Genomic DNA, 23,035 nt, shown 5'->3' on the forward strand with positions numbered 1-23,035 from the left:
GCAATCGCAGATACAGGCAGGCCTCTGGTCTGAGAGAAGCAGACTTTTCCCAAAGAATCATCTTCACGTAAACCCATGTACTGAGAGCCCACACGGGGGCTCAATATTACTCAATATTAATATTAGTCTCAATATTGAGACTCAATATTACTCATTTACTGCTCACAGTAATCTTATAAGAAAGGTATAACTTGCCCCTCTTACTAGTGCGGAAACCAAAGCCCACAAGGCTCACCTAGCTCCCGCAGCTCGTGTGTGAGGGGCGGGCTGGGCCAGGGCTCTCAGACTCGTCCTTCTGCACAGCACCACATCTACACCTCCCTGCTCCCCCAGAGCCCCTCCTGCAGGGGCTGGGCAGCGAGGGGAGGGTCTCTAACCCAAGGACCCTGTCCTGGGCACTCCGGGGTCACCTGAAAGAGCAGCTCCTTGGTGTGGAGGTCATACACCAGGCACATGTCGTTCTCATCCACCACGGCCAACTTGTTGCGGGAGGCGCTCATGTCCAGGCAGCGCACGGCGGTGGCCTGCTTCAGCAGGACGATGGCGAAGAGGTTGTCCACAAAGATCTTGAGGATCTGGCAAAATTTGAGAGGGGAAAGTGTGAGTAACCATGGCAACAACACCCTGGAACACCGGCATGTTGCTGGAACCCCATGTGCTCTACAAGCACCATCGCCACTAACTTCACCAGAGGCTCTGTGCAGAGAAGAAGAAAGGGAGAGGGGGTTCCCCACAGGGGACCAGAAGTGTGGTCCATCAGAGGTTGCCTAAGGAACAACTGGCTCCAAGACATGACCGACTCACTCGAATGTCTGCTTGACTGGGGACGGTTATCAACATTACCCAAAATGAAGGATTAGAAGACAGCAAGAGCTGAGTCACAAACTCACACAGGAAAAGGCTCCTGCAAACACTGACAAGACTTCTGGTGTAACCACAGCAAGAAGAGGATGATGGTGATGACGGTGAGGATGGTGAGGATGATGGGGAGGAGGACGGTGAGGATGACAGTGACGATGGTGATGATGGTGAGGAGGATGGTGAGGATGATGGGGAGGATGATGGTGAGGAGGACGGTGAGGATGATAATGGTGACGACAATGGTGATGATGGTGATGACGGTGAGGATGATGGTGACGATGGTGAGGATGGTGAGGAGGATGGTGAGGTGGGTGGTGAGGAGGACGGTGAGGATGGTGAGGATGACGGTGAGGATGGTGATGATGGTGAGGAGGATGGTGAGGATAATGGGGAGGATGATGGTGAGGAGGACGGTGAGGATGATAATGGTGACGACAATGGTGATGATGGTGATGACGGTGAGGATGATGGTGACGATGGTGAGGATGGTGAGGAGGATGGTGAGGTGGGTGGTGAGGAGGACGGTGACGATGGTGAGGATGACGGTGAGGATGGTGAGGAGAATGGTGAGGATGGTGAGGAGGATGGTGAGGAGAATGGTGAGGATGGTGAGGAGGATGGTGAGGAGAATGGTGAGGAGGATGATGTGGAGGATGGTGAGGAGGATGATGTGGAGGATTTGAGGAGGATGGTGAGAATGGTGAGGATGATGGTGATGATGGTGAGGATAACAGTGATGATGGTGAGGAGGATGGTGAGGATGGTGAGGATGGTGAGGAGGATGGTGAGGATGGTGAGGAGGATGGTGAGGATGATGTGGAGGATGGTGAGGATAGTGAGGAGGATGGGGAGGATGGTGAGGATGGTGGGGAGGATGAGGAGGATGATGGGGAGGATGGTGAGGATGGTGAGGAGGATGATGGTGAGGACGATGGTGATGATGGTGAGGATGGTGAGGATGATGGTGACGATGGTGAGGATGATGGTGATGATGGTGAGGATGACAGTGATGATGGTGAGGAGGATGGTGAGGAGGAAGGTGAGGATGGCGAGGATGATGATGGTGAGGACGATGGTGATGATGGTGAGGATGACGGTGACGATGGTGAGGATGATGGTGAGGATGGTGAGGATGGTGAGGATGATGATGGTGAGGAGGATGGTGATGATGGTGAGGATGGTGAGGATGACGGTGACGATGGTGAGGATAACGGTGATGATGGTGAGGATGATGGTGAGGGTGGTGAGGAGGATGGTGAGGTGGATGGTAAGGAGGATGGTGAGGAGAATGGTGAGGATGACGGTGACGATGGTGAGGATGATGGTGAGGATGAGAATGGAAACAGCTACCAGTTATTGACTGTGTTTGACAGTCCTGTGAAACACGGGCTGTGAAACATGTGGGTGAAACATGTGGGATTCTCATTTGTAAAATCTGAGCCTCAGAGAGGTGAAGTGACTTGCTTAGGATGACACAGCTCATGAGTTGCTAAGCATGCACACGGCCCCAGGTTCACCTGCCCACAGAGCCCAAGCTCTCCAGTCTTGCACTGGAGGTGACAGCTGACAAGAGGAAGAGCTAGCTCTTCTTCACTGTGGCGTTGACACTCTGCAGCCTCTGCTAATCACATCTCCGATAACTTTCAGCCCCAGGAAAGGCCTAACAAGCCTCAGCCACTGCCATCTGCTAGACAGCTTGGCTCTCAGGCTTAAGCAGTTATATTTTCCCTTTCAAATTTCCATGTAACCCACTTAGAACTTTCTTCTCTTGAGCAAAGAACACACACACAAATCTGTTCAACTTTTTGTAACCTAGATATTCCACCTCTATTTGAGCATAGGGCCCATTTTACTTGAAACACCTGGTAACAGCCTGAGGACTAGCACCCTCTGAGATGCAAGCTAGAACACATTCCTTGATCCATTCACTGCTCTAACAGGCATCTGATCTAAGGAATGAGCTCCGTCTCCCTCTCTGTGAAGACACTGAAACTGAATCTCCAACAAGTTTCCCACCTCCTGGGTGACCTTAAATCCACGAAGTCTCCCTGGCAGCCCAGAGGCTGCAGAGCCAACGTTGCCAGGACGCGGCGTGCTGAGTGGAGGCCACCGCAGCTTTGGCTTGAAGCTGTCCACGTAAAACAGGATCCTGGGCTGCCCTCCAAAGTGCCTGTGGGGCGGGGGTGGGGGTGCAGCGGGGGAGCCCCCTTCTTGCCCCGGGAACCCACCTCGGGGTCACCACTAGTCTGGTTGCCCGTGTCTGCCTGCAGGTGACTGGCCTAATGGGAGATGTGAGGGCGCACTCACCTGTCCATTCTTCAGGCCGACCAACAGACCCTCTCTTCCTGGGGGGCCGCCGATCACCTTAATGTAGCGAATGAGAGACTCCATCTGCCACTCCCGCTCCTTCACGCCACTAAAGGACAGGCACTGCAGCCGCCTCTCCTAGAAAACAAGCGCAGCTCTGGGTGATCGCCAGCAGGACAGGCATGCCCAGGCACCCAAGGAGGTCTGCCTGTGCCTACAGGGCAAAAACTACCTCCACACTCTGTACCCACTGAACCTCATCTAGACCCTGTGCCTGGCAGCTTCACGCAAGCCTTCTCCGCGGAGCCCAGTCCAGCCTCCTTCTTCAACAGACCTCCGGGCAGCCACAGCCAGGGGCAGCACCCAGAAGCACATCTATAGCCTGTGGTACCCCTACCCTTGGGCTTCCCAGGTGGCTCAGTGGTAAAGAATCCGCCTACAACACAACAGACGCGGGTTCGATCCCTGGGTTGGGAAGATCTCCTGGATGAGGGCACGACCACTCACTCCAGTATTCTTGCCTGGACAGTCCCATGGATAAAGGAGCTTGGCGGGCTACAGTCTGTGGAGTCACAAAAGAGTGAGACGTGACTTGTGGCTAAATAACAACAACAACCCCTAAACTGCTTTAATTCGAGATTTTTAGAGAGATTTTTTTATAGTATCTTACATATGTGATTCCTAAAGGATTTCTTTCATTTTATCACTTCCAATAGGCTTAGTTTTGCAAAACCAGATCCACCTCTACTTCCAGGAAAGCTGCTGGGCTGGCCTTCTCTTACAGTCTCCCCAAACTTCCTGGCATCAACCTAGACATCTTCTAGGAAGCTCTAAGTTAACAAATCTTTTCTTTGTCAAAAAAATTCTCAGGAAGTAAAACTTCCTTCACTATTTTGAGTTGATACCATAAATTTTTTGTTGTTTAACTGAAAGCTAGTATAAATTTCTGTCTGTATACATTTACCAAAATGACACTGATCTTCATTTTGTGGGATATCAACGTATGCTTCAAGTCATTAAAATATATACAATCCCAGTTCACCAAAGTGCTTTGTGCAATACAAAAATGTACTTTTCAGTTTTTTTTGTTTTTGGCCTCAAGTCTTGTAGGATCTTAGTTCCCCTCCCAGGGATTGAACCCGGGCCCTCAGCAGTGAGAGTGCAGAGTCCTAACCATTGGACCAACAGGACTCAGTCACTTCAGTCATGTCCAGATCTTTGTGACCCCATGGACTGTAGCCTGCCAGGCTCCTCTGTCCATGGGATTCTCCAGAAAGGATTACTGGAGTGGGTTGCCATTTCCTTCACCAGGAGATCTTCCAGACCCAGGGATCGAACCTATGTCTCTTACATGTGTCTCCTGCATTGGCAGGCGGGTTCTTTACCATTAGCGCCACCTGGGAAGACCAACAGGGTAGTCCCAGTATTCTCCAGTTTACGGCCCATGGCTTTCTGGTAGGGTCTGACCCGTCCAGATGCCAATAAGCATGAAAGCAATGAACAGCCCCTGAGCTGGACGGGAAGGGGCTTTCTTCTAGCAACCAGCTCGAGAGCCAGGAGGTGGGTACCCCGCTCCCGAGGGGAGGAGGAAGCGGATGCAGCCCTCCCTCTGAGCCGCTGCCACCCACCTGACAGAGGATGATGTGGTCAGCACACACCACCAGGAGGTTGCACTCGAACTTCCTAGCAATCTTCTCCTTCACCCGGTACCGCATGTCCAGCGAGTCCTCAGAGTGCAACTCGTAGATGAGGATCTTCTCAGGCAGCTGGATCGCTAATCGATTCTTGTAGATGGCAATTTTCTTGACAAGTTCTTTGCATTTAATCCGAACTGTCAAAGAGGGGGAGAAAACAAAACCCCAGCTCAAACAAGAGGCTATTAGGAAAGCGAGAAGGCAGAGAAATTAACAGCCATCATTTACTTAATGCTAGTGGCAATTAAAGGAGACACACTCATCAAAAAACACTTAGAGTGTCTAATATGCAATCAACTCTGCTTAACACTGAGTCGTATACAATCATTGAGGCCCCAAGCTTACATCTGAGTGTGGAAAGAAGTCTTTGTGCTACCATCGCTTGCTGAAGATAAATCTCCTCTGAAAGGCACTAATAGCCCCTGATGGTCAGGAACACGTCTGGGTAACTGCCCATGGCTCTGGACACTCACCACCCAGCACTCTTGCCAACAGGGAGCCGAAGGCAGTTTCTGGCATACACTAGGGTCTCACATTACAGACCAGGTGGAAAAAGTCCCTCAGCAATGATAGCGGGGAACTGCCCGACCGGCTGCACCCTCAGCATCACAGCTGGAGTCTTCCATCAGAGGTGCTGCCAGGTAGGGGACCAGAGGATGCTACCTGACTCTGCAAGACACCCCTCGCCCTGGACTCCCCCCACAGGCCCCCACAATGCGCTGTGGCCGGGACCTGCAAACGAACGCCCTTGAAATAAGCAGATTCTCAGCCCACTGAACCAGCATGGCCATTTGGGTGGACAGAGAAGGAGACTGGCTACCCGAGGCCCAGAACCCTGACCTTCTGACCAAGCCCATGCAACCCACCGCCTCCTTCTGTCTGGGAGGAGCACCTGCCAGGAGGTGAGTGGACAAGGAGCCAGGGGAGAAGCACCCCAGAAGGAACTGTGATCAGAGAGGACACAGGTCCGCAGAGACCCTTGCAGGTCACCCAGCCGCCGGCTCTGACTTGTTATATGTTGGCCTCCCTTAGCCAGGCAGTCCACTTCCCCTTAGTATTAGCTCAAATTTTTGTTTTTGGAAAAAGGGTTTATTGCTTCAAAGACATCTACATCCTCTCCACACTTCCACTACACAAAACAGCAAGACCGGGTGTTCCAACATGTGTCCAAACCACCAAGGAGCAACACGCCCTACCATCTCATTTGCCCTGTGAGCAGCCCTGTCAATCCGCCCCTCTTCCCAGCATCTGGTGGGCAGAGGGGCCGTACCTGCTGTTTACCTTTCTGCTCAGTGATCAGGTGCTGCACAATGACATCGGTCATGCTATCCCTGTAGGCATAGCGGTCCTTGTAGAGCCCGTGGACTGTGCTGAAAATCAGCTGGTAGAAGGAAATGGTGCCATCCTGGCAGCCCACCACCTGCGGAGAACGAGCGTGTCATTCTCAGCCCTCTGTGGAGACAGACTGTACCCACCTGCCTGTCAGGAGCAAGCGTCAGTGATCTGACTGGCTAAACATGGCTGATGTTCACTGACTACTTGGGTGGTGGCCCAACACACCAACTCCCCCTTCTTACCACGTAGTTGGAGTCGGGCTTCACTTTACACGTCCACACCCAGGAGGTCTGCTCCCCAATGGCCCCAAGCCGCACGCCATCCTTGGTGAAAAGGGACACTTGCTTGTCTGACCCCCCCAGCAAAATGTACTCCCCTTTAGTAAAGTAGCTGATGCAGCAGGGGTCAAAGTTCAGGGAGTGGTCCTTCCCGATCTGAACAAAGAGAACACACCAAGGGTGATCCACGCTGAATTCCTGATCATTGCAACACGATCAAGGGCTTTTCCCTCCACCTTTTACATGGGGAGCTGGGAAGGTTGGGGAGAGCTGGCCAGCGTTCCTCCCGGTGTGACTGATGCCATCATGAACACAGCCCAGCCCTCTAGAGCACCCAAGTCCCCTCCACATGGACAAACCCTCTACATGGACAAACTGGGTCTCCCCCAGTCCCACCCAACGGCTCCAGGGCTGTGTCTTAGCTCTGCAGCCAATCCACACCCCAGATGGTCTTTCTCCCTTTAGGCCTCCCCTCTGCTCACAGCCCTTGCTAGGCCTCAGGATTTCCCTCAGTCCTGAGGGAAATTTCTTTTTCTTTTGGCTTTTCTTTTCCTTCCCTCCTTCTTTCCTTTTTTTGTACTTCACAAAACTAAGTCCATTCAATTTTTTGAAAATTGTTCTTTATTCTGAAACTACACTCATCCTATTTCTCTTTAGAACAACCTTATTGAGGTATTTCACACACCATACGATTCACCCATGTCAAGTGTACACTTCATTAGCTTTTAATACATCTGGAGTTGTATAACCATCATCACTAATTCCAACACCCCAAAAAGAAACCCCGTACCTGTTAGCAGTCAATCCCCTTTCCCCTCTCTTTCCACCCCCTGGCAACCACTAATCTACTTGCTGCCTACAGATCTGTCTATTTTGGACATTTCATATAAATGGAAACACAGACTGCGTGGCCTTTTGTGACCGGTGCACCCTTGTTGCAGTATGCATCAGTACTTCATTCCTTTTCATTGCTGAATAATATTCCATTGTATGGGCATTCCCCATTTTATTTTTCCATGCATCAGTCGATGGACATTTTGGTTCTATTTCTGGCTATTATGAAAAATGCTGATATGAATACTTGTGTACAAATTTTTGTGCAGATGTATGTTTTCATCTTTCTTAGATATGGATACCCAGGAGTAGAGTTACTGGGTCATATAGTAACTTCACACTTAACCTTTTAGTAACTACTTAAAAAGTGGCTGGGTATACCATTTTATATTCCTGTCAGTAGTATAAAGGGTTCCAATTTCTCCATCTTAGTGGGTGTGAAGTGGGTCTCATCCTGAGTTTGATTTGCATTTTCCTGGTAGCTAAAGATGTTGAACATCTTTTCATTTGCTTATTTGGCCAAATGTATTTCTTATTTTAAAAAATGTCCATTCAGATCCCTTTTCCAATTTTTAATTAAGTTGCCTTTTATTATTGACTTGTAAGAGTTTTTTACTCCTTGGAAGAAAAGCTATGACAAACCTAGAAAGCATATTAAAAAACAGGAACATTACTTTGCCAACAAAGGTCCATCTAGTCAAAGCTATGGTTTTTCCAGTAGTCATGTATGGATGTGAGAGTTGGACTATAAAGAAAGCTGAGTGCCGAAGAAGTGATGCTTTTGAACTGTGGTGTTGGAGAAGACTCTTGACAGTCCCCTGAACTGCAAGGAGATCCAACCAGTCCATCCTAAAGGAAACCAGTCCTGAATATGCATTGGAAGGATGGATGCTGAAGCTGAAACTCCAATACTTTGGCCACCTGATGCAAAGAACTGACTCCTTGGTAAAGACCCTGAGGCTGGGAAAGATTGAAGGCAGGAGGAGAAGGGGACGACAGAGAATGAGATGTTGGATGGTATCACTGACAATGAACATGAGTTTGAGCAAGCTCTGGGAGCTGGTGATGGACAGGGAAGCCTGGCGTGCTGCAGTCCATGGAGTCGCAAAGAGTCAAACACAACTGAGCAACTGAACTGAAGAGTTTTTTCACATATTTAGGATGCTAGTCCCTTATCAGATAAATGATTTGAAAAAGTTCTCTCCCACTCTATGTGTCGTCTCTTCACTTTTGATGGTGCCCCCTCTACTTTCAGGATGAAGGTCAAGCTCCTGAGCCTAGTTCCCAAGACCCTTCTCTCAGTCAAAATGAGTCTCTTGCAGTTTCCTAAGCGGCCCGTGCTCTTTCAAACCTGCATGCCATTCTCCACAGCACCCCAGCAAGAGACAAGGATGTCCTTTCCCCCTTCTTCTCCACCAGGTGTCATCTCTTCCAGGAAGCATCCTCATGTCCCTGCCCACCCAAGGCCTAAAGGGCTAGCCTAGCAGCTGCTCATAAATGTGGGGTAAATAAAGCAAATACAGGTAGATAGGGTCACGACTAGGACCAAGGCTTTACAGACCAAGCTGCATTTCAGTTCTACCATTTACTGGCAGCACAGGACCTTGGGCATAATATTTATTCCACTGCCCTAGACTTGTCTACTCATATCTAAAAAGCGGATCAGACCTTCCTGGTGGTCCAGCAGTTTAGACTCTGCACTTCCCCTGCAGAGGGCACAGATTTTATCCCTAGTAGAGGGAGTTCCGCATGCCCTCAGTGTGGCCAACAAAATGTAAAAAGTTGATCATCAGAGTACCTACTTTGCAAAGTTTTATAAGAATTAAAAGAGGGGGATTCCCTAGTGGTCCAGTGGTTAAGACTCTGAGCTCCCAATGGAGGGAGCATGGGTTCAATCCCTGGTTGGGGAACTAAGATCCCACATGCTGTGTGTCCAATAAATAAAATAAAACAATTAAAAAAAAAAAGAATTAAAAGAGATAAACTATGCATAGCACTGAGCACAGAACCTGCTATCACAGTAAATGCTCAGTAAACAGGAGCGAACACAAATAATGAACAATTACTAATAATGCAATCTCCAAATATAAAAATAGACTAAAACCAACAGGCATGACCAAACCGGGACCTTCCACCGGCATGGCACAGACCTGCATACCTGTTTTCCACTCAGCTGGTAGAAGGAAAGCTTCTGTCCCCAGTCAGCTACAGCCAGGATATCATTACGTTCCTCTCTAATCAACAGAAGACAAAAGAGGTTACATGGGGCCAAGGCCTGCTGGTGAGTGTGGCCTGAAGGGTTTAACAAACAACAGGAAAGAGAAAGCCCTGGTCAGGCGGTCAGATTGCCAAGTGCTGTACAGGAGGACAGAGGCCAGAAGGCTGTGACGTGGGCCTACCCATCAACCGGTCCATGGGAAGGGGAAGGTGAGGTCAGCCCTCCCGGAATCGGTATCTCGACAGGATGCCCTACCATGCGGGTGCTCATGGTGCAGGGACATTGCCACCGTGAAGAGGTGAGACCCCTTGTTTCACAGCTCCCTGGGAGCAGAGCTAAGATAGTGAGGTTGGAAATCCAAGAGCGCTTTCTCTTACACACTGTACAACATGGGGAGGGGCGGAGAGACGTGTCTTCGCCGGTGGGAAGGCATGGATCATCTGATTTTTTTTAATGGACAGAGGGGGGAAGCTCACTTGCTCTTCCTCAAGAGGAAATTAACACCCAAAGCTCGGTTCCCTTGCAGTTGGGGTTCTCGCGCAGGTGGGATGGTTTCTGATTGGACCCAACAGGAAAGAACGGCAGCTCGCTAAGACCAGCCGCTGTCTCTGAAACTGACTGCCCATCAGCACCAGCATACTGGAACTGCAGCTGCAGGAGCCGCACGGGAGAAACCTCCTCGGCCAAGGCTGCAGATTGGGTTCCTCAGGAGTCGAGTTCAAGAGAGAGAGGTTCCCAGCCCTTGGGTGCTGGCCTGAACCCACCTAACATTGCCTCCTCTTCATTAACTCCAGCATTTTGAGCCCAGAGCCTTGGGGTCATCTGACAGCACCATGAGACACTCAGGCAAAGCATGGTGCAGCCCTCTGAGCAAAACCCAGGCAAGGGTGACAAAATGGCAACTCGCGCAGGCACTAGTCGATAACCAAGTGGACAAAGACAACGATGGAGGGGGCGGAAGGGACCCACAGGTGAACTCTGTGAATGGCACAGACATCCCAACACGACCCAGGGGCCCAGGCCGCGGCGAGCCCTCTTGGGGAGAGCTTGTACAGCTCTGGGTCAGGCTCATCCTCCATGAGCTGGATGGGTGGTTTCCAACTTCCTTTCCTCCCTTTTACCACTGCTCCCCGCGACAAACCCTGGGCAGTGGGACTCTTTATCAAAACAAAAACTTGTGTTAGTAACTAAAGGGTCTGCTCTGGTTGAACACAGGTTGGGACGTGAAGCTCACCCTCTCCTCCCTTCCTTGTCCCCCATCTCCCACCTTCTTTTCCCAAGGAAGCCTACACACCACAGAATGGTTTGGATGAAGTGATCGAGCTTAGGACTTGTCAATCAGAAGGTCCTGGCTCCCACATTGCAGCCTGCAATGGTTTCCCTACAGGTAATCTGGGCTGAAGAGGAGGAAGGATGGCTGGACAGCAAGGATTTGATGTGAGGACTGTGGGTAAGATGGGGGAGCTCCTCTCTGATACGTGTCCTAGCAAATGCAACGTGGGAACAGGTGCAGTGTGGGAACAGGCTAAGAGAGGTGTCCAGTAAGAGGGGAGGTGTCTGATGAACTACGATATGACCAGGCCAGGGCACACAGGCAGGCACTCAACGTCATGTTTTTCAAAGGACCCCTAGATGCTACTGGAAAGAGTTCACTCTTCGATGCTGAGTGGACAAAAAAGAGAGTAGGATATGGTTTGGTTCATTGTATGAATGCGCTAAAAGACTGAGGGGAAATACACTTAAGATGCTAACAGTGGTTTCCTCTGGGGATGGGGTTTTACAGAAAAGTTGAAGTTTCTCCCTCAGATTTTTCTGTATTTCCCAGAGTTTCTCAAAGAAGAATCTTATAACCTACACACAGCTTCAGGGGAGTGTGTTCCCCCTGGCGGGAGGAGCCTACACCAACAGTATTCCTGGGTCTCTTTGGGAAGGGAGCGCCGGAGTGGCGCCGGCCCCGGCAGGTCTAGGCTGGGGGCGGGCCCTTCTGGGGAGGGCTCCGGCTCCTTGGGACACACTCACAGGTTGTCGTCCCCGGGACTGTCGTCCTCTTCCTCGGGCTCGTCCTCCTCTGCCTCACTACCCTGACTACTGCACACTGCGGACTTCAGAGTGGAAGGGATTTCCTGAAAGTATCTGTTGACAATGACTTCCTTGGCATCCTCGATCTCTATGTTCATCCAGAAATTCTCCCATCGGCTGCAGACAGTAAGGGGTTGTTCAATCGCATTGCCTAGAACTGCACTAGGGCTATTAATTTCAAGACCTGTCAAGAAGCCCCTGCCCCCTGCCCGGAAGAGGACAGCGATCAGGTACAACAGGCATCCTGCGTCTCATGAATTAAAAATGGGCCCCTGAAGCCACAGAGTCATCTGTGGCCACAAAAAGCAAACAGCAGGAACTCTGGGGTAGGCTAATGGGCTCTGAAGACATCAGACATGCATGCCACAGCCCTGGGCTAGACCAAATTATTCAAGAAGAAGCACAATCATCTGATGTAAGAAAGGCCGTGAGATTAAACAGCCTTCTAAATCAAGTAGGCCCCACCTTTAAAATGACATTGGGTTGGTAAACAATTAAGTCCTTTACCTTCAGAGGACTCTGTGGGGAATGCTGCTGCTGCTGCTGCTAAGTCGCTTCAGTCGTGTCCGACTCTTTGCGACCCTATAGATGGCAGCCCACCAGGCTCTGCCGTCCCTAGGATTCTCCAGGCAAGAATACTGGAGTGGGTTGCCATTTCCTTCTCCAGTGCATGAAAGGGAAAAGTAAAAGTGAAGTCGCTCAGTCGTGTCCGACTCGCAGCGACCCCATGGACTGTAGCCTACACCAGGCTCCTCCATCCACGGGATTTTCCAGGCAAGAGTACTGGAGTGGGATGCCATTGCCTTCTCCGCTGTGGGGAATAGTGGTGGCTTAATAATGTTACAGGATTATACAAGGAGATCTAAAGCTATTAGTCCCCCATCAAAATCACATGAGCATAGTAAAGAAAATGTGCATAAGGTTGGAGAAGGTAGATGCCAATTGTTTGTGGAACTGTAGGCTTTGGGGATATTTATACTTAATACTGACGTTTTGGGGGCCAAGGGCAGCAAAAAAGGCTCATGAAAAGGCAAAAAGGGCTCATGAAAAAGTGTATGTTCTGTTCAGACTTGAACGGAAGAACTGAAAAGGGGAAAAGACCAAAATAAAGCCACAGCACAGAGGTGAGCTATTGATTCATAAGGAAGTGGCTCTCATATGTCACATGCATACACACTTTCTCTGTCACACACACACACACACATGCACACACACTCTGGGCTGGCCTACATAGCTCATCTGCTCAGCTACATTTCTGGGATGCATTCCAAAACTCAAGATGGGCTCTTTAAAAATTCCATTCAAACGGAACAGGTTCCAAAACGGATCAGTCACATGGGGTGAGAAGCCTTTGAATCAGGGAGCTTCATGAGGAGAAAAAGAACCCAGCTCGCTGAGGAAGGGCTTCCTAGAGTTCCTGACCGAGGAGGAGGTGGAGGAGCAGGAGGGTGGAGGATGATGGTGGTGCGGTCACCTGGACGGGTTCCAGCAGATGGACCAGATGGGGGAGAGGGAGCCCCCCGGCCGCTCGATCTTCACCTTCTCCTCGCCGTTCTTGTTGCGGATGCTGACGACCCCATTGAACATCCCCAGAGCCAGGTACTGCCCGTCGTTTGTCCAGCTGTTCAGACAACCGCCAGAGGGTGTGGGGAGGGGAAAGGGAACACGGCAGGTAGAAGCAGTGAGGGTGAGGCCCTGCTTCAGACTGCCTGATGAGGCAGCAACGGCCAGACGCATCTGGGCCCTGATGTAAAGCTCAGAGGGCCACACTGAGAGTCCCATTGCTTCCCAGAGCGGAGGGCGCAACGTGAAGGCGGGAACACCTTCCTCTCAGCGCCCACGGCTCTCTCCACACCGCCACAAGGGCCCTGAGCTCTGCCTGCCCCTCTGGCAGGGCCGGCCTGCGCCCTGCTCTCCATGTCAGCCTCCTCCCACTTCCACAGCACCTTGAGCACAGGACCTGCATCTTGGTTACTGCCAGTCTCCCAAGCAGGTGCCTACCAGCTGCTGAATGAAAGGAAGGCTGTGCTGAGAAGCTGCTTGGCAAGCAAAGCCACCCTTTGCGAGCGTCTACCATCTGCAGGAGCTGCTTGCTTTCAACTCACTACCTCGTGTGCATTTCACAACAGCCCCATCAAGACAGCATCTTTTTTTTTTTTTTCTACAAACAAAATGGAAATATATTTGTCATTTTTATATGTTTTACAAACAACTGATTCTTTTCCTTCATTAAAAACCTCCACTCTGTTCTAAAATGAGAATATCCTGATGCTTGGAAAAAGCACTTATTGTAGCTTAAAATTAAAAATGTGAATGAATGACTCCATATATTGAAGTGTTACATGTTACTGCAAACATCAGATTTCTTTTTTTTTAGTATATTTTCTTTTCTTTTTAGCATCTTAATCCCCATTTATCAAATAAGGAAACTCCTGAGGTCACAGAGCCTGTCAGCTGCTGAACCTAGATCTGAACCTAGATCTAACATCAAAGCCCGTGCTTTCTCCAGCACTGTGCCACCTGGACGAGGCCAGCTTCGCGTCCCCAGAGTCTGCCCTGAGCACAGCCTGAGGCTGGGATGCCTGCTGCTAGACAACTGCCCAAAAGCCACCTGCAGTGCTCTTTCACTCGACGATCAAAGACACAGGTTCTTCCCATCAAGGAGACCACAAGAGAAGAAAAGAGGAAACATGGGGCCCAGACCAAGTAAGAAGCATAAGACCTTCTCTGCTGTGTGAACTAACCACATTCTGAGTCTGTTTGAAGAGCAGGGGAACAGAAAACCACCCTCAGAGCGCCCCTCAACTTACCTGCAGCAGGTGATCTTGCTGCTGGATTTGTGCTTAGAGACAGACTTCTGCTCAGGAGACCATAAGCCTTCAGTGCAAAATAATATGAGAGAGACTGGTCGGACTATTGTTGTCGTTCAGTCACTAAGTCGTGTCCAACTCTTTGTGACCCCACGGACTCCAGCACGCCAGGCCTCCCTGTCCCTCACCATCTCCCGAAGTTTGCCCAAGTTCATGTCCATTGCATCGGTGGTTGGAATATTACTCAGCAACAAAGAGGAACGAGCTATTGACATACGCTACAACTCAGATGGATCTCCAGAGCTTCATGCTGAGTTTCAAAAGTCAATCTCAAAAGGTCATATGTTGTATGAGCCCATCTTATATCGAGATGGAGAACAGGTTAATGGTTACCAGGCACAAGGAGTTAGCTCTAATAGGAGATGGGGGAAAGAAAGCATTAGTCACTTAGTCATGTTTGACTCTCTGCGACCCCCTGGATTGTAGCCCACCAGGCTTCTCTGTCCATGGAATTTTCCAGGCAAGAATACTGCAGTGGGTTGCCATTTCCTCCTCCAGGGGATCTTCCTGACCCAGGGATCAAACCCAAGTCTCCTGTGTCTCCTGTCTTGGCAAGCAGGTTCTTTACCACTAGCACCACCCGGGAAGCCCACAGGAGATGGGGGAGCTGATGATAAAGGAGTATGTTTGCAGTGATGGTCATCAACAGAGGTGATGACATGACACAACTATACACACACACTGTGCCAGGCCAGTCTCCTGATCTTGATCTTGTACGACAGTTACATGAGATGTATCCATGGGGGAGAGAGGAGGAAGAGCACCTGAGACCTCTCCACTATCTCTGCAACTCACTGTGAATCTATAACTACTTCAAAAGAAAAAAAGAGGAAGAGACATTGGTGAATTTCTAGCCAACCTTCCAGGGGTTTAACTCAAAGAAATGGCAACTTTCATAATTATTACACTGTAACCAGGATACAACTTCGTGGTCAGAGTAATGAATGATGCCTCCTGAAAATCCAGCCTCCATTCCTGGGCCTTTCTGGGCCGTGCCCTGTCCCCGGCATACTGGTCGCCTTCGGCTTGCTCCCTCCTGCCACTGATGCAGTGCTGCACAACAGGTCTATGTCTGGGCAACAACACCAAATTCTGCTCTGGGTCTGGGCCATGAAGCAGGGCCAAGAAGGAAAATCTAGGGCAGAAATACATTTGCATAGCAAGATGCAACATCCAACAATTTGCTTCCCCGGTCTCCTGCACTGGAAGGCCTCCTCCAGCACTTCCGCCTGTGCTCGAGCCGTCTCCCCTCCACCGCACCCTCCAGGTCCTCTCGGGAGTGCTGTCCGGAGCAAGCGCTAGATGCAATCGCGTGGCCTGGGTCCATCCCTTACCCACTGGGTGACCTCAGGCACGAAACTGGACCACTCTGAGCCCCAGTTCTGTTTCATCGGCACAGCAAGGATGAGAATGCTACCTGACCTCAGGGGTTGTCACAAAGCTCACACAGGAATTCATTCAACCCTTAGCACAGTGCCTACCAGCCTTCCCTGAAGGCTCAGTGGTAAAGAATCTGCCTGCCAATGCCGGAGATATAAGGGATGCAAGTTCGATCCCTGGGTCAGGAAGATCCCCTAGAGGAGGAAATGGCAACCCACTCTCGTTTTCTTGCCTGGACAACCCCATGGACAGAGGAGCCTGGCAGGCTACAGTTCACGGGGTGGCAAAGAGTCAGACATGACTTAGCGACTGAGCACACACACAGACAGCGCCCACTACATCACAAATGCTCAACAAATATTATTACTTCAGAGTGTATTTTCACAAATTCAACCTCCCTACCTGCCCCCGACCACAAGCTCTTTGAGGGCAGGATTTCTACTTTGTCTTTTTTGCCCCAAAAGCAAGCACCCAGACCAGTGCCTCACATGGAGAAAATGCTAAATTTTTCATCAACGCCAGTCCCTTCCCCTTTATGTACCCAACGCGCTTTCAATCACAGCATCTCTTTTGAACCTCAGAACTCTATCAGTGGACAGAAGGAACGCGTTCACTTTACGTCAGGAAGGGAAACAGCGGAGTCAGACCTCGAGCTCCCTGACTTCAGCGATGGCTGCTCTGTGTACCCACTATCTCCCAGCAAGGAAAACAGAACTGGGTTGCTGAGAGCCAGACTGGACCTTGAACAGGAGCCTGCAAGCCTCCACCCGCTCTCCCGGCCTCTCCTCTGTGCCGGAACCCCACCAGTGCCATGCGTGGCGTGGGTGTGCTCCTTGGGGAGGACAGCCACAACCACAGAACAAGTAAAGGGGGACGCACTGCACACGGATGCTGGGGGACATGGAGGTGGGGACAACTGAACCGTCCCCTCTCAGAGGCAGCAACACCAGTCATGCTGGGGCTCTCCCGTTCCTCTCCCCACCTCCCTTGCCAGGGCCTTCTCCCAAACTGCCGTCTCACCCACCAATTTCTGACCAGACTCAATAGCCGCATTCACTCCCTTGGTTTCTACACAATTTAAAGGACAACTCTCAGCCTCCCCTCAGCCACTGAAGGGAGAAGAAGGCGCACTGACTCTTCACCACATTCTGGATGGATTTCAGCACTTTTTGCCAATTTCCAGTCATTCCAGGAGGAGATGGTGGGAACCAGAACCTACCGATGTCGCTGGAGGAACAGGATGCCAGCTGGTGGGTGACGGGGTTGTAGGAGACACATTGGATGGAGTCATTGTGCCTGGGAAGTAAACAACTGGAGATGATTACACGGCAGACCACAAACACTTCAGCGGCTCCAGCAGCAGACTGTGATGACGGGCCCACAGACAGCCTCTCTCACTCCGCACCGTGAGCTCTGCTGCAAGTGACCGGTAAAAAGCACAGGGCTGAACGCCCCCCTCCTGGGTTGCCTCTCAGCCACCATTTTCCTCTCTACACGTTATCCACCCACCAGACTGGCCACCTCCTCCAAGATAAACGTGCTGGACAGCTCTGGTGTGTCAGCTGGTAAGAGGATGGAAAGCACCTAGCCAGGCGCGCTGGAAGCGCCGTATTAACGGCCATTCCTCTTATGCTTTGCGGAGGCCTGGAAATACATTCATTCACACAGGATGGAGGTACAGTGAAGATACCATTATAGACCAAGACCTGGAAACATCTGAGATGCCCGTGAAGGCTGAGGGAGTCGTGTCCTACGTGTGGCACCTCAGCTTCAGGTTTACTCCACTTGTGAGCCATACTTCACTTGCGACCTCATTCATTCATTTATGCATTCATTCAAATGTTGATCTGTACACCCATGTTCACAGCAGCATTATTCCAAACAGCCAAGAGGTGGCAGCAACCCAAAGGCCCATCAGCAACAGATGAATGGATAAACAAAATATGGTCTGTAGACACACTAGGAAGTTATTCAGCATTAAAATGTACGGGAATTTTGACACATGCTACAACACGGATAAACCTTGAGGACATTATGCTCAGTGAAACGAACCAGTCAAAAGAGAAAAAATACCATAGGATTCCACGTATATGAGGTACCCAGAGTAGTCAAATTCATAGAGAGTAGAACTGTGGTGCCTAGGGCTGGGGAAGGGGGATGGAGGTGGTTGTTCTTAAGTGAGAAGTTTCATTTTTGCGAGATGCAGAGAGGCCCAGAGGTTTGCTGCACAACCACATGGATGTACTTAGTTAGCACTACTGACCCGCACACACTTAAAAATGCTCTGGATGGCAAATTGCATGTTATGTGTATTTCACCACAGTTCAAAAGAAAACCATCATTTGTCGAGTACCTACAATGGGCCAGGCATGGTGCCAGATAGCAGAGACACACGGTGAACGAAACACAGGCAGTGTCTGCCCCCATGGAGCTGCCAGGCTGATGCGAGGAATCTCTCAGTCATCAGAGCAAGTGTAAAACTACAGCTGTGAGGGCCTTGCCTGGCGGTCCAGTGGTTAGGACTCCACGCGTCCACTGCAGGGGGCCCAGGTTGGATCCCTGGTAGGGGAACTAAGATCCCACATGCGCCCCGCCCCCAGAATAAAAGTACAGCTGTGAGAAACGCCATGAAGGAGACCCGACCAAGGCTAGAGGGGCAGGGAAGCCTTAGCAGAAGAACCCACGTCTGAGATCTGCAGAGGATGACAGAGCCTTGGCACACGGAGCCCAAGTTTCGGGCTGGCCACCCTGGGTGGATGTGAGGCCTTTCCCTGAGGTGGGGACGCTGGAGGGGAGTGGGGGTGGGGGCAGAATGTATGACGTCAGACTAACTAAACTGAGCTACACCAAACCACCGCCCAGTGCTGGCCGAGCCAGCAGAGCTCCAGACTGCTCCCTCACTAACACACCCCCACAACTGAACTTCACTCGCACGGAAAAAAGTCCTTCCTGACCTCTTTTCCAAGGGGCTTGTGCTTCAGTCGCTCAATAAGAGGCCAGCTAATAATACGGTGCACCTAAACGATCACTTACGTGTACTTCAGAATGCCTTCCAATTTTGACGTCCAGATTATAACGCTTTTGTCAGCTGATCCAGAAGCAAAGCGTTTGCCTGAAAGTGTTTTTAAAAACAAAATAAATTTCACTTTTCTTTAGGCCAGCATTTTGAAGACAGTATTTCTTAGAAAGCTGCTTCTTTAAGGTCCCTAGGAAGTATCAGTTGCTTCTGTCACCCTTCTTATCAGTGCTGGGTGGCAGCGCTTTGGAGTCAGGAAGTTTGAGTTCATTTCCAGTTCTGTCTGGCACTAACGGAGATGTATGGAGAGCCTGTTACAAGCCAGCATCACGTCCTATGCGCAGAATTAAGTCATGATGAAAGCACACATGATCCCTAGCTTCATAGAGCTTGTCTATGGGCCTTGTCTATTGTACCTACAATGGGCCAGGCATGGTGCCAGGCAGCAGAGACACACGGTGAACAAAACACAGGCAGTGTCTGCCCCCATGGAGCTGCCAGGTTGATGTGAGGAATCTCTTAGTCATCAGAGCAAGTGTAAAACTACAGCTGTGAGGGCCTTGCCTGGCAGTCCAGTGGCATTAAATTAAATTAAATTAATTAATCCAATTCAAACACAATGTGGAGAGAAAAAAAGCAGCTCTATGAAAGAGAATGGAGAAGGAAATGGCAACCCACTCCAGTGTTCTTGCCTGGAGAATCCCAGGGATGGCGGAGCCTGGTGGGCTGCCGTCTATGGGGTCGCACAGAGTCGGACATGACTGAAGCGACTTAGCAGCGGCAGCAGCATGAAAGAGAATACATGGGGACCTCATTTTGGTGATGGAGGCTTCTCTGAGAATGGGATCATTCATTAAGACCTGAAGGCTGAGGGCTTCCCTGATGGTTCACTGGATAAGAACCCACCTGCCAATGCAGGAGACACAGGTTTGATCCCTGATCTGGGAAGATCTCACATGCCACAGGGGAACAAAGAACAGGCACAGGCAAAAATAAATAAATAGAATTATTAGGAAAAAAAAAAAAGACCTGAAGGTTGAGCAAAGCTTAGCCAGGTGCAAAGAGAGCAGAAAGGCCCATCCATATGGGTCGAACAGATGTGCAAAGGCCCTGAGGCAGGAAAACACGGCACATTTGGGGGGCTCAGAGCAGCCAGCCTGGAACATCACAGGCTAAGAGCGAGGGGGGTGGTGGAGGGATCTCTTGGGCTTCGGGGCCACATTAAGACCCTGCTCTCTGTCCCAAGGAAAGGCTTCAAGCAAATGAGGGGCAGGTGAGGCCTTCACTCTCACACTACTTTGGCTGGGTGGCACCGCTGCAAGTACTAAGTCAAAGAAGCTGCTCTTGTATCTTCTTCCTGTCACCGCTCCCCCACCCCGGCAGGCAGCAGGGGAGGAAGAGAGCGGGCTCCCGGCTCAGTCTGAGCGGGAATTCCCCCTGACGTCACCCACCAGCTACAGGAGCCGGCAGGAGCCGCTGAGCACCCCCAGGCCCTTGTTTCCTCATCGGAAAAGCGGAAGCAACAACAGTGTTGACCTGTCAGCTGTTGTGAGGATGCAATGAGATTACAGTGCTTAGGACTGGGCCTGGCCTGGGATCAATGCTGAACAAAATCAGCTACCATTATCACTATTATTTCCTCATATCGTCTTGTATCGCTTTCCTTGAAGGAAAAAAACTAGCTCTTACACACCTCTGTTTCATGGCTGCTTATTAAGTATATAGTAAACTTAAGGGAGAAATCAGACACAAGCAAAATCATCATATTTTAAAGAGCGAAACCATAATTCAGTGTATCCTTACTTCTAGATCCAAGGGGGAGGGACTTTGTTGTCACTACCCGAGTGTTAGGAGGGGTGGCATGAGACACTGGGAAGAGCGCGGTCTCCGCAGTCAGAGGACCCAGGTCGGGCCCGGCTCTGCCAAGTCTCCTGTAATGTGCTAAGTCGCTTCAGTCGTGTCCGACTCTTTGTGATCCTGTGGACCATGGCCTACCAGGCTCCTCTGTCCACGGGATTCTCCAGGCAAGAATACTGGAGTGTAATGGCTCTAAGCCTATTTTCTCATACCTTCCCTGCCCGCTTCAGAGGCTGCCAGGAGATCAAGTGAGATGACACGTGTGGCAGGACTTTGCAAAACGCTAACAGATGCCCCTGACAGCAGAGCTTGCTCTGACATCCCCAAGGGCCGTCACGGTGCTGCAGGCCAGAGGCCCTAGACTTATAAATTCTGAGACCTCACAGGTCGCCCCCTGGTGTTACTGAGAACTTGAACTCAAATAGGCACATAAAAAACAGGACTACCATGGGACAGCACACCTGACTATGAGGCAAGAACCAGCACTGTCTTTGCCACTAACTTGCTGTCATGTGACAGAAACTCACATGACTTCTCTCAGTCATTATGGAGGTCTAACGCAAAGAGAATGGACTAGGTCAGGCTAACACTGGGTGCATGAAATTGCATGTATACATGCAGTATGTGCATTTTTCTAGAGAGGGGTCTATAGCTTTCATCAGATTCTCAAAGAGGTCCGTCATCTAAAGGAAGTGAAAACCCTGGAGCCTGAGTGATCTCCGTGGTCCATTCGCACCCTGTACCCCTGATCCTGCACCTTCAGGAGCAGAGGTCACAGAGGCCCGTATCTAATCCTAGGGCCACATGACACAGGAGGAAATCGAGACTCAGAGACTCAACAACCACCTCCAACTCACAGAGCTTTTGGGCTTGGAACTGTTTCATCCCAAAGCCCATGTTCCTCCCACAGATGCCCAGCTGTGGGAAGCATGGATTTACTTTAACTCTAAACATCAGTTTCACGCAGCCGGTGTGATGACCACCTGTCTTCTTCCTCACCCTACCTGGTGCCCTAATTCCAATGACCCTTCAACTCCACTAGAACCTCCCTCGCCACTGCCCCTGAGCCCTGTGGTCCTCTCTCCCCTCACGACTCAGCAACAGTTCAAGGTCAATGTAGATAATCACTCCTTTGCATATATCCTCTGCCCCTGCCCTCCTACTTCATCTTCAGAGGTGCCTGTAAACCTACCACTCTGGTTAAATCCCCCTCTCCACTTGCTCTGCCCCTCCCGTATCTACGCAGCTCTAAGTGATGGAGAAAAAGACATCATCACACCACTGAGTTCACTTTCAGTTCATGATCACCAGCTTTAGGTGGGCCTTTCGTGTAGCTGGGGGTCTTACGACACCTCCTGGGGCCATTTACTCAGCCCCTTTGGCAAGTGGTGACAGACTTTCTTCCTTTGCCCTCAATTCTCAGACACCTCCTTCCCCATCCTCATCCTCAGATGTTGCTGCTTCCTGCTTCACTGAAAGCATGGGATAGAATTCCATTACCTCCGCTGCCAGTCCTGCAGTGACACCCCCAGCTTCCCGCCCTGCCCATCTCTGCCTGGGATCTCCTCTCCTCCTCTCACCCAACCACGCTGCTCCAGCAATTCCCACCCTCCTCCCTACAGCATCAACTTTCTTCAAATTCAGTGTGTTCGAAACTGAACTCCTGACCTTTCACTGTAAGTTGCAGCCTTCCTCATCTCATGGAGGGCAACTCCATCCTTTTAGTCACTCAGGTCAAACACCTGGGAGTCACCCCGACTCCCTTCTTCACACCCCACATGCAACTGTCAGCCAATCCTACTGGTCTACCTCCCAGCTCTATCCACTCCTCACCACCTGCTCTGCTTCTATAGGGATCTGAGCCACCATCACCAGTGTGATAAAATCTGCCCAGATGATGACTCTTCACTTGTCTTTCTGCCTCCACCCTCACCCCCTGCAGGCTGTTCCCAGTATTTAAAACAGAAATCAAAAAAAAAAACAAAAAAAAAAAACAGAAATCAGATCAGATTTCTCCTCTGCTCGGAGAGATGGTTCCCCATTTTCAGTGAGGATCAAAATCCTGTGGCAGCCCACATTAACCAGCCACCCCATGCCTGTTCCCTCTCTACCCTCATCCGCTACTGCTCCCCGCCGATTCTCTGTCCCAGCCCCAGGAAGGCACAACCATCTGAGGATCTCTGCAACGGCCGTTCCCTCTACAAGGAGCTCTCCTCCCCCTGGTACTAGCTGTCCTTACTTCCCTACCTCCTCACCTTCAATCTGTGCTTACTGGTCCCCATCTCAACAAGCCATCCTGACTACCC

General features: G+C 50.6%; 1 protein-coding gene across 15 annotated transcripts in view; it reads right to left on the bottom strand.

Annotated features, from left to right (window-relative positions):
• Positions 1-23,035, bottom strand: part of IFT122 (intraflagellar transport 122) — a 68,357-nt gene that overhangs the window by 36,030 nt on the left and 9,292 nt on the right. For 4 of the 15 annotated variants that reach the window (XR_014064351.1, XR_014064352.1, XM_081526293.1 and 1 more), the window contains exons 4-14: positions 18,890-18,968; positions 17,076-17,152; positions 14,417-14,483; positions 13,081-13,227; positions 11,547-11,723; positions 9,468-9,543; positions 6,440-6,631; positions 6,144-6,282; positions 4,797-4,999; positions 3,169-3,306; positions 411-575 (exon numbers count right to left, since the gene is read on the bottom strand). Coding sequence is in view for 13 of the 15 variants with exons in the window: in XM_081526293.1 (XP_081382419.1) it covers positions 411-575; positions 3,169-3,306; positions 4,797-4,999; positions 6,144-6,282; positions 6,440-6,631; positions 9,468-9,543; positions 11,547-11,723; positions 13,081-13,227; positions 14,417-14,483; positions 17,076-17,152; positions 18,890-18,968 (1,460 nt within the window). In the remaining 2 variants the exon portion in view is untranslated. Of the gene's footprint in view, positions 1-410; positions 576-3,168; positions 3,307-4,796; positions 5,000-6,143; positions 6,283-6,439; positions 6,632-9,467; positions 9,544-11,546; positions 11,724-13,080; positions 13,228-13,607; positions 13,768-14,416; positions 14,829-17,075; positions 17,273-18,889; positions 18,969-23,035 lie in introns of all 15 variants that reach the window. The other 11 variants (XM_081526297.1, XM_081526295.1, XM_081526296.1 and 8 more) reach the window with 8 other exon arrangements.

The sequence above is a fragment of the Giraffa tippelskirchi genome, chromosome 9 (assembly GCF_054371585.1).
Source record: "Giraffa tippelskirchi isolate mGirTip1 chromosome 9, T2T-mGirTip1v1.2.pri, whole genome shotgun sequence".
NCBI lineage: Eukaryota > Metazoa > Chordata > Mammalia > Artiodactyla > Giraffidae > Giraffa > Giraffa tippelskirchi.